We start from the raw sequence: 11,170 nt of genomic DNA, 5'->3' as shown, positions 1-11,170 counted from the left end.
TTCAATATATAATTTCAGTTACATCACACTGCAAATTTTTGCTATAAATTCTGTGTTCCGATCGAGCCCTCCACAATCACCTGATGAAGGAGCGTCGCTCCGAAAGCTAGTGTGCTTCCAATTAAACCTGTTGGACTATAACCTGGTGTTGTGTGATTTTTAACTTTGTACACCCCAGTCCAACACCGGCATCTCCGAATTATATCACTTCCATTTTTGTATTTTGAAGCATGGATGAAATAGTAACACACGAGGCACCTTTTCATATAGCTCTACTTATAAACAAACATTTGACAACTTGATGTTGCATATCAGCTAACAAAATTAAGTTTGCAGTGCACTATCTTATTAAATATACAAAAATATGGAAATGCAGTATTAATCCAGCAGTAACATTTATTAATGTGCGGAAATATTGATTAAAATTTATACAATTACATTTTTAGGATTAACATGTTAATTTTATATAACAGAAGATTTGATAAACTTAAAATTACCATATTTTTCTAGAAAAAATAAATTAACAATTTGGCTAAAGATGGTTGAATATAAATGTTTAAAACTTATGAAAAGATGGCAACAAAAGACATGAAGTAATATTTTTGTTCAATTATTTTAGATTTGTCTCAATTTTCATATTTAATTACTTTCACTTAATTCTTTTCCATCTTTCAATAATTTCTGTGCCTTGATCTATTTTGAAATAGTCCAACCAGTGAGAAGGCACCAGCAGCAGCCGTTACAAAGGAAATGGCACTTATAGCTCTGTTTGCCTGAGGAAACAAAAATGTATTTAACAATACATTAATAGAACTGGTCAGATATTGTGGGAATCCATTAATTAAATAACATGCTAAAAAGTAAACATTAAAGAATCATTTCAATATATGGTGGTTCAAAAACATTTTATGATAGAGGCATCTACTTCAGAGCTCGCTGAGCTGCAAGGTTCATTTCCAGACGTTTCGTTACCCTACGAGGTAACATCTTCAGTGGGCCTCAGGCAAAGCAATGCTGAAAATTCCTGCTTTCTATTTATATGTTTGGGTTTCTTTGGGTTGGCGATGTCATTTCCTGTGGTGAAGTCACTTCCTGTTCCTTTTCTCAGGGGGTGGTAGATGGGGGTCTAACTCGATTGTTTATTGATAGAGTTCCAGTTGGAATGCCATGCTTCTAGGAATTCTCGTGCATGTCTCTGTTTGGCTTATCCTAAGATGAATGTGTTGTCCCAGTCAAAGTGGTGTCCTTCCTTATTGTATGTGAGGATACCAGTGAGAGAGGGTCATGTCGTTTTGTGGCTAGTTGGTGTTCATGTATCCTGGTGGCTAGTTTTTTGCCTGTTTGTCCAATGTAGTGTTTGTTACAGTCCTTACACGGTATTTTGTAACTGACATTAGTCTTGCTTGTTGTCTGTATAGGGGCTTTCAAGTTCATTAGCTGCTGTTTTAGAGTGTTGGTGGGTTTATGGGTTACCATGAATAAAAACAAACCATCAGGATACATGAACATCAACTAGCCATAAAAAGACAAGCCCCTCTCTCACTAGTATTCTCACATATAGATGAGGAAGGACACCACTTTGACTGGGACAACACATCCATCCTAGGACAAGCAAACAAAGACACACACGAGAATTCCGAGAAGCATGGCATTCCAACCAGAACTCTATCAACAAACACATCGAGTTAGACCCCATCTACCACTCCCTGAGAAAAGGAATAGGAATTGACTTCACCACAGGAAATAACATCACCACAGGAAATGACATCACCAACCCAAAGAAACCCAAACATATAAGTAAAAAGCAGGAATTTTCAGCATTGCTTCACCTGAGGCCCACTAATGATGTTACCTAGTAGGGTAACGAAATGTCTGGAAATGAACCTTGCAGCTCAGTGAATAAACCTACATCCAAAACTTGAGCTACAAATCTTCTCAAAACTCACTTTGGATCTATTTAGAAATTGACAGGCATCATTTTATCAAATGCTTACTAATACCATTTCTTTGTGAATTAATGAGCATTTTGTTCATGTACAGTTTTCAATGTGATACCCATTCAGGAATAGCAATTTTTTCGCAAAGTTAATTTGGGCTGTTCCTTTGTGTTTGCACAAATCTGAAGGTGTGGAGTAAAGAACCCAAAGGAAACTAGCATCAGCAATGATTCTTACATCAGTCTGAGTTCTGCACCTTACATCTGTCTTCTTAGCTGAAGTGAGTATATCATACAAAATAATCATACATGCGATAGGCTTTTCAAACAACTTTCGTACCTGATCAGATACACCCTCACCGTAACGAAGTAAAGTGACAAAATGTTCACAGTTATTTCCAAGCAAATCATACGACACTTCCTGACCAATCAGAAATTCTGCTCGCTTAACAATTTCATCAACTGGTAAAGGTGTGTGTTTGTCATCATATTTGTTGTTTATTTTGAAAGTGTCTTGCCCAACAACATCTTTAAGTAGTTGCATTTTTGCCATTGCTTTCCTGCTGAAAACTGACTTTGCACTAGTGAATGACGCAGCTGGTCCCTCCTCTGTTGAATGAAAAGAGAGACTTAGTAAGAGAGTAAGATTGCTTTAGTTCAGGAAGAAGACGGCAGGCTTCTAAGGTCCCCATTAATCTTCTTATTTTAACATATTTTAAACATTACAGGATATTTGTTAAATAAAAATGCTAAAATATAATTTACTGTAACAATGTAAACTTTTCCAATGTCAATACAGTTATTGATCTGTTCGAAATACCTGCTTTGGAATTTGGTATCTGTGTTTGGTCCATACAAATAGCTACGATTGTTTAAACTGCCTTGAACTCTTTGTTGTCTTTTTGTGATGTTTTATAACAATCAGCTGCAGAGATTCAAAGGATAGAATCTTACATGGGTCTGAGCGGCAGGGGCTTTGAGGAGGTGTATGGCACAATCGAGCGACATGTGTAGTAAGACCCGCCCCGATGTGAGATCTTTTTACTCCACCTTGATGCTTTTCACAAGCATAGTTATGAAATTCTCGCGAGGCAGTGGCGAGATGCACACTGACCAGGATTAGCACTTGATAAACACTTGGTTAACGTCACGATTCTCCTTATTAATATTTATCCTACCAAATTTGTCAAACAAGCTGGATGTTGAGAAAATTCAACATGGAAAACAGAGTAGGTATCTGAATAATTCAGTTCACTGTTTGCTCCAAATGAGCTCTATGTTGGATATTAGGCAGCAACATTTCAGGGCACAGTCCATGGGTACCAGATGCATTAACCTTGATCTACAGAAATTGGCATCTATGATCATATTGGCACCTCTGATGCATAGACAGGCTACACACAAGGCACAGATGTTCAGTGCAGAGCACACTACCAACTAGCATTGAGATGGGTTGCAGCAGGGTTACATTTATATGCGTGAACGGGCATTCGGCTCAAGAACTGGACCAGGCCACATCTCAGGGCTGCTTGCTTACTCTCTTTATGCTCATTCAGTTTTGTGCTGGCCTGAATTCTCGCATAATCCATGCCAAGTTTTGGCTTACCTTTTAATGTCTTGTCTTGTGTTGCCAGTTGGCACATTGACACTTCAGGCAGAGTCAAATGCTTTAACCACTGATGTTTAAATGGTTGTTTAGTACAGATATACAAATTACTTGTCAGTGCTGAACAGTCCTTTGGGGGGTTTGAGTGGGGTTTGTTGAGGTGGGGAAGCATTTTGATGAAGGACACACAGAGACTACAGCACGTGCCAGCTGCCTGTGTGGCAAGTGTGTGTTCATTTAATCAACCAGCCATATCGGAAATTGGTGGGTGATAGTTCTCACTCCAGTCAAGGGGAGCTGTTGGTCCCCTTGGGAGACAGTCGAGGGCACAGTTGTGTATGAAGCTCAATTATTGCGTCTCCACCAAAGTGACCTCATGTAAGTATAATGATTGTCTGTGCAGAATGCAATGTGAGCTTCAGGGTTTGATGTGGGTGTCAGGTTGAAAGGGTGGGGTTGGGTTATAGTCCCTTTTCACTGACATGTGGTATCACTCAGTCAGCATGGTACCCACAACACTTCCAAAAGCTAAGAAAGCCTTTGTTTCTTTTGCTCCCAAATTAGGTCTTTTCCAGCAAGAATGATGGGCCCTGCTACTGGTAGCATGTTGCTGCCTACCTAAGAAGGTGAAGGCGGATGCAGGAAGACCAGAGCTGACAGCAAGACCTGGAGCAGTAGCAGGTCTGTCAGGACGATGAGGAGCTCCCTGCTCAGGGAGAGGTCACTGCCGGAGGGGGCATGGGGTGCCCAGGAGACCCTGAGCTTTTCCATTACCTATCAATTCCATCTCAAGAAGTACAACTATCGAGTGCAGCCTTTATTCATTTCTGTTGTCTTTTCCTTTCTGTAAATAAAACTCATGTTTGTGTTTCTATTTGTCCAACTGCTTGCATCTACATCATGTTCCCTTACTAAACAATGCCACAATGCAAGTCTACAGTGGGGAGAGGGCCGCACTGACATAGAGAGAGTGTTCAGACAAGATATAGCTAAGGACAGGTAACTTGTGTAGCATGGTTAAACAGCTATTAAGATGGAGAGTGAGGTGTTATGGGCAGTTTAGCTGCTGTGCCATGACATTACTGGTGAGTGGTAATGTGGGATTGCCAACACTTGGCACAGCAGCCTTTCAAAGATGGCATGAGTGCAAGGGCTGCTGGTCTTTGGGTGGATATCCACTGAGTGATGCATTGTTCTGGGAATAGCCTCTGGTAAGATGGTGTAGAAATCAGATGTGAGAGACACTTTGGGAGGGAAGGGTGGGGTTGATAGGTAATTGATGTGCGAGTTTGGCAAAATACAGTGAGAGAACACACGAGGCTTTGCAGTAATAAAACCTCCAAAACAAATCGATGCAACTTGGAAAAAAGTCAAAAAAAGTAGACTTCCTTCACCTATTCTTCTATTGATTTGTTTATTCTTTAACCTCAGTCAACTCCATGCCAAAACTGAGCTGTCGTGTCATTTCTCATTACATTTGCACCAGGTTTTCAAATCACTGCCAGGCTCTTCAATTCTGCATACATGAAATTTGGCCTGTCCTTGAATGTTGCCTAAACCAACACATGGTCTAAATATTTCACTTCACAGATACATTGGAGGGACTCTGAAATATCTTCAACACTTCCTATACCTTGTCAGTCACCTCTCTCATTAAAATCACCATTGAAGAAAGGGGTCAGCACCAGATCAGCTGCACCAGCCTTCTGTAAACTATGGCAGTACATGCTTGACAACAAAGACATCCTCATGTCAACAAAAGTCTTGGTGTATAGAGCAATTGGCATCACCATATTCCTTTACAGCCGTTCAACCTGAAATGTGAGGACCAGAAACACATAAGAGCATTGAGAAATCCTGTTAGCAATGTTTCCACTGCATCCACCATATTCAAACTTGGGACCAACAAACAAACACTAGCGTCCTTTTTGGATCCAACTCCATATTCATTCATACAAACCTCCTACAACATCGATTACAATGAATTGGATGCTGTGTTCAGATGGCAAAAAAGCATCTCACACAACCAGGTCCTATTTCTGCAACTTTCAAATGGCCAGTGTCTTGGGAGCAAGGGGTCAGAGATAATGTTACATACACATTCTGAAGCTTTTCTTGAGGTAAAAAAACAAATTGACATTAATGACTGCCAGGAGCTTGCTACCAATAGTTAAAATAGCAACAATTTGTTTTTCGAGCTGCATCGTGCTTTGAGTTACAGCAATGTAACAAGGAGGCAGAGCGGCAACAGAGTAGGAAGGAAAAAAAGTAAATCTGAGAACAGATCCTACACCTCATGGGACACCCTGCACCATGTGCTCAAAGATCTGTGGGTTTAAAATTAGCCTGTTCAGTCTCATGAAGACCCACAGCAGAAGTTTGTGGCTGAGTACATGCAATTCTCAAATCAAGGAACAACAATTAAGTTGAGATAGGAAAATATGTGTGGTATGTCTTAGTGTTATTGATGTCTTTGGTCCCACAATGAGCTCAAATCTATTGAGGTAACTGGCCTCACAGTTTGGAGTTGACTCAGGCAAGAACTGAACAAAGGATTAAATGGGAGTTATAGCATAAGGATGGTTGGAGTGGAATCTGATGTTAGTGTTTAAATTGTGTGTCTTTATTCAGATCACAGAAAATTTAAGAATCCAGACAATATAGCACTTAAATGCCATTTTCAACTAAAGGTACTTTGAGAACAAAAACAAAGGTTGTACAGTACTAATTTTTTCTGATGCATTTATCTTACCTAAAGGTGCTACATTTATAACATAGCCATCTCCCAGATAAAGAGCCCAATGCTGATATGCAGGTCTAAATATTTCAATTAAGTCCCCAGGTTGGGGATCCCCAGAGTATTCCACACTAAAGTGGTCATTAGAAGCCATCTGAAACAGAAAAAATGCATTAAAGCTGTTATTTTAAAAAAACATACATTTAAAAGTACTCTGCATAACTGATCAGAGTTTTCACATGTATAATAATTTCCTGTCAGCTGCTATTAAATCATTTTGGACAAACATTCCAAATCTGGCTAAATAACAAAAAAAAACTCTTGCAAGTCTGGAATATCAAACACTTTGTGGATCATTCTCCAGCTTAAGAAAAAACCCATAACAGTGGGCTAATGGTTGAAACTAATAATTGGATTGAACTCAGTATTTTATTTGAATGCTGGGCTGGCTTGCTGAGCATTTGCACCACCTTCTGAACATATTCTCTTTAAACAGTAGAGAATGGGAGAAGCCTGACTCAGCACACAGACAGAGTCAGGAAGCTGTATGCTGATAGCTATAGAAAGGAAAGCTGATAGAGAGTTTAACTGGTCTGGAAAGTTTTGTGGTGACTGCGTGCTAAATAATGAGGTGTCATTACCTAGTAAGTCTTCAGGGAATAAGAACTGACGAGGAATGCATTTTCTCACTGAGGAATACTAAGTTACAAAAGGACATGCTTTATGACTCATAACATATCTGTTGTCTGGGCTTTGCTTTGAGGAATACTTCAGTACCTGAGCTGGTTGAACATCCAGTTAATTACTGCATCTTTTAGCTGGCAATTGGCTAATTAAAAAAGCATATGTTTTATTGTGGTTTACCATTCCAAATAACTGGAGTTTCATTTTTCAATTCTTCATGTGATTTGGGGCAAAACTAATATGTGTTGCCATCAATAACTGCTGCTGAGAAGCTGAGCTATTTGTTTAACTATTGAATGGCCTGTTTGACCATTTCAAAAAACAGTCAAGTCACTCACAAAACTGTGGCTCAGGTATCCCAGATAGGATAGACAGGGAAAATAAATCTGGTTCATTTATAAAATGTTGGAAGTGACATGGGTCAGAATCTTATGGAAGATGTGGAGCCTTCGTCAGCTGGTGATGCTGATCCATGCTGACTCCTTAAGGCATGAACTTTTGCATCTAAAAACCAGTCAGACATTGGTGAGGCAAACAGTGGGCTGTTGCCTGGAATTAGGCTTGAAAGGTCACTGTACTGCCAGAGAGACTGCCAACTAATATGAGGCCAGTGGCTCTTACACTCAGCAGCATCACAGAGAAATCCAAGGCTGCTAAGAACACCCAGGATCAAAGTGTAAGGTAAGCGAGTTGTGGATGAAGATCTTTCTAAGAAGATGGTGTGAGAAGATCCAAAGCAAAGAGTGGGTGCTTGCATCCCTTGTCCTATGTCCAGTCGCTCAATCAGGAATTGATTGCCTTTGATCAAGGTGTACCCACCCAAGCTGACAGTATTCCAGCTCAGATTCACCTGCTGGGCACACGATATGGTTATAGGCATGTCTGCCAGCAGCTGAGTTAATCACAACGGGGGAAGAATGAGGCTATTAAATGGTCCTTAATTGGCCACTTAACTCCTCAAAGTTTGACCTTCCTATTTGCCCCTCACTTAATTTGAGTGGAGGTGAGAAGGTGGTGGGTGCAGGTAACATCGATACCCCATCCATTTAAGTGACCACTTTCAGGACCACAAATTTTATTCATGGGTATCATTACTGAAGCTAGCATTTTATCTCACATTAACATTTCCTAAGTGCTGTGATGAGGTTTGAACATCACTAGCTGAGAACTGCTGCATTTACAAACTCTATAACATCCCATTATGTTACCATTCCAAAGCAGTTTAGTTGGTTGACTGGCTGTGATGTATTATGTTGCCAATAGCATTGGTCCAATCCTTAGTGAGGTGAACACAGATGTCTTGCATTGTCATCCTTGTCCCCAGCACCTGAGACATGGTAATCCTCAGACTTAACTCACCACTAGTTGTCTTTCTCAGTTGAAAGAACAGCCCGATGGGACTATGGTTCCCAATACTGTGAGTGGCTTGGAGATCCACTCTTTACAACATATCTCTGCCTTTTATTTCCTTATTTTCATTATGCATGTTGTTGTTGATTGAAATATAGCATGACATTATTTGATCTTTTGTATTCAGAAGTGAAAATTTTCATAACAAAAGACAACTTCTAACATTGTTTATCACGAATTCAAATGTATACAAAACATGTCAAGACGATCGTGACCAACTATCAATATACTCGGAATCTATTTTAAAATTCACCACGTGTCATTCACAACAATCCACATCATAGTGTGATTGTTTGTTCAATCACCTACCTTTCTGTCTTCCTACCATAGTTCCTCAAATGCCTTTTGTTTCTTTGGGAATTTTGATATGGATCCCTCTATGTCTCCAAATCATTTATGATAAATTATAATATTCAGTTAAGAACAATGCACAAAGTGCGTTCCTAAGTTTAAGGGTTAAAGATGTTTTAGGGGCAGCACAGTGGCTGACTGGTTTGCACAGCTGCCACAGAGTGCTAGAAGACCATAAGACCATAAGACATAGGAGTGGAAGTAAGGCCATTCGGCCCATTGAGTCCACTCCGCCATTTAATCATGGCTGATGGGCATTTCAACTCCACTTACCCTCATTCTCCCTGTAGCCCTTAATTCCTTGTGACATCAAGAATTTATCAATCTCTGCCTTGATGACATTTAGCGTCCAGGCCTCCCACTGCACTCCACAGCAATGAATTCCACAGCCCACCACGGACCCAAGTTCGATTCTAGCTTCCCACAACTGCCTTGTGTGGAGTTTATACATTCGCCAGGTGTCTGCATAGATTCCCTCTGGGTTTTCTGGTTTCCTCCCACAATCCAAAAATGTGCAGGTTAGGTGGATTGGCCATGGGAAACAGCTCACAGTGTCAAGGGATATGCAGGCTGCGTGGATTAGCCTTGGGAAATGCAGGGTTACAGGGGAGGGTGGGTGCGGGTGAGATGATCTTCGGAGGGTCGAATGGCCTGCTTCCACACACGCATGCATGTCACTGTATATCAAAACTTGTAGGTCGGTTCAACTCCATTCAAATAAAATTTATACACTTGGAATATTGTGAAACTCAAACGTAAAAGATACATTTCTCGACTCCTGGCGTTTCAGTTTAATATGCTCAATAATAAATATCGATGAGCATTTTTATGATTAAATATTGCTGATCGCAGTGCAACTCCTGCCAATTCAAAACTCCGGTTATATCTGTAACCTGATATGGTATTGAGCGGTTTCTCGACGTTTCAAAATTAAATAAGATTCATAATTGTTAACAGTCCGAATGCATCAATTTAGGTGAAAGCTCAAGAACGACACTTCGTCAAAACAAGTTAATGAACCGAACGATCCAGGCGCTATTCATTCGCAGACAACTGCCATGAGGATTACTGGTTTGAAAACAGCTCCAGATTTAGTTCCGCCTGATAACATGCTTGGTCGCGTTTGCCAATCAAGGAAAATATGGTTTACGAAACCGACTTACTCTTGTAATCTGAACATCCCAGAACGCTGTTTGGCGCTGGTCCTGTTAAAGGCAGATGTTACTGTCCAGACGCAACACCATTCCTGAAGTTTTAAAGCAGCCTGAAATCTGAGTGCAGATCAAGCCAAGGATTGCACCAGTGGTATTGCTGTGTGGGCTGAGGGCTGTCACTCTCTGTATTGGTATGGTAATTTCACATGAACGCGTGAAGCGTTGTCACTTCCCCTGAACTGCCTTTTTGTTCTGGAATTCCATTCATTCATCAACACAACACAGGCTAAATCTGGGGATTTTCTGGTTTTGTTCACATGTATGTAATAATGTCATACAGGAGGTTAGATGTGTCACACTCGCCTCAGCAAACTATTTTTAGCCTTCTGCTCCCAGTAAGCCCATCCTGGAAGAGCAATGCGTTTATTGGACAATCTAAACTCGGTCTCTCGGAACAGCCTCCAGCTTTTCATTTTAGCTCACACATGCTTTGAAGCTGAAGTCAACATACATGATAGGGATGTTTTATTTAAATATTAATAACAATTCTAAACACCTGGAACGCAAAATAATAAAAGACGTTCACTCATCTTCTCTTTCCCACCCACCCCACTTTCTTCTTGTACTGCAATCCCTCCTCTTTTATTGATTTTAACGCCATAGGGATTTCCATCCAAGTATGCTTTGTGGGTCGGTAAGGTGGTTCATTTGTTGCTTACAGCACCAGGGATCCGGGTTCGATTCCAGCCTCAGTTACTGTCTGTGTGGGGTTTGCACATTCCCCCCGTGTCTGCGTGGGTTTCCTCCCACACACCTCGTGTCTCTAGGAGATAACACACCTGTAGATAAAAGAGGTTAATATTACGAAATTGACTTGTAAAAGGCAGCTTGTTTGTTTGTTGTTTTCCCATCTTTATGGTTGTTTGCATAAAGGACAAGGTGCTACAAACGTCCAAGATTGTTTTAACCCAGACTATAAAGAGGTGCAAAAAGACAATTCATCGTCTGATTTCCACTCAGTGCCTCAATGAACTAGCGTGCAGATGGACTAATTGACCTTGCATTTGTTTTAATAACAGATATGACACGGTTATATCTGTTATTAAAACAAATGCAAATCTGTTTAATGGGAGGTTAGGGGTAAATGTAGGGGTAGGGGTATGGGTGGGTTGCGCTTCGGCGGGGCGGTGTGGACTTGTTGGGCCGAAGGGCCTGTTTCCACACTGTAAGTAATCTAATCTAATCTAATCTATACACACCTCAGGCAGGTGGAATGTGGATTTTCTGGCCTG

At 40.6% G+C, this 11,170-nt stretch overlaps 1 protein-coding gene across 1 annotated transcript; it reads right to left on the bottom strand.

Annotated features, from left to right (window-relative positions):
* Nucleotides 1-516: 516 nt before the first annotated feature.
* plaat1 (phospholipase A and acyltransferase 1) lies at nt 517-10,221 on the bottom strand. The gene is made up of 4 exons (XM_043702935.1): nt 9,888-10,221; nt 6,295-6,433; nt 2,277-2,545; nt 517-773 (listed from the first exon to the last, which is right to left on the bottom strand). The coding sequence occupies exons 2-4, from the start codon at nt 6,431-6,433 to the stop codon at nt 672-674; spliced, it is 510 nt and encodes a 169-aa protein (XP_043558870.1). The 5' UTR covers nt 9,888-10,221; the 3' UTR covers nt 517-671.
* Between the last annotated feature and the right edge of the window lie 949 nt (nt 10,222-11,170).

Source organism: Chiloscyllium plagiosum, chromosome 13 (genome assembly GCF_004010195.1).
Source record: "Chiloscyllium plagiosum isolate BGI_BamShark_2017 chromosome 13, ASM401019v2, whole genome shotgun sequence".
NCBI classification, from domain to species: Eukaryota; Metazoa; Chordata; class Chondrichthyes; order Orectolobiformes; family Hemiscylliidae; genus Chiloscyllium; species Chiloscyllium plagiosum.
This window is presented reverse-complemented; position numbering and strand designations above follow the sequence as displayed.

Bases quoted from the DNA above. Each gene is read 5' to 3' on its own strand.
- plaat1 (XM_043702935.1), bottom strand. From the start codon at position 6,433: ATGGCTTCTAATGACCACTTTAGTGTGGAATACTCTGGGGATCCCCAA. The intron at 2,546-6,294 runs GTAAGATAAATG...TTCATTCAACAG, and splicing joins TATAAATGTAGCACCTTTAG to AGGAGGGACCAGCTGCGTCA. The intron at 774-2,276 runs GTACGAAAGTTG...TTGTTTCCTCAG, and splicing joins GTGAGGGTGTATCTGATCAG to GCAAACAGAGCTATAAGTGC.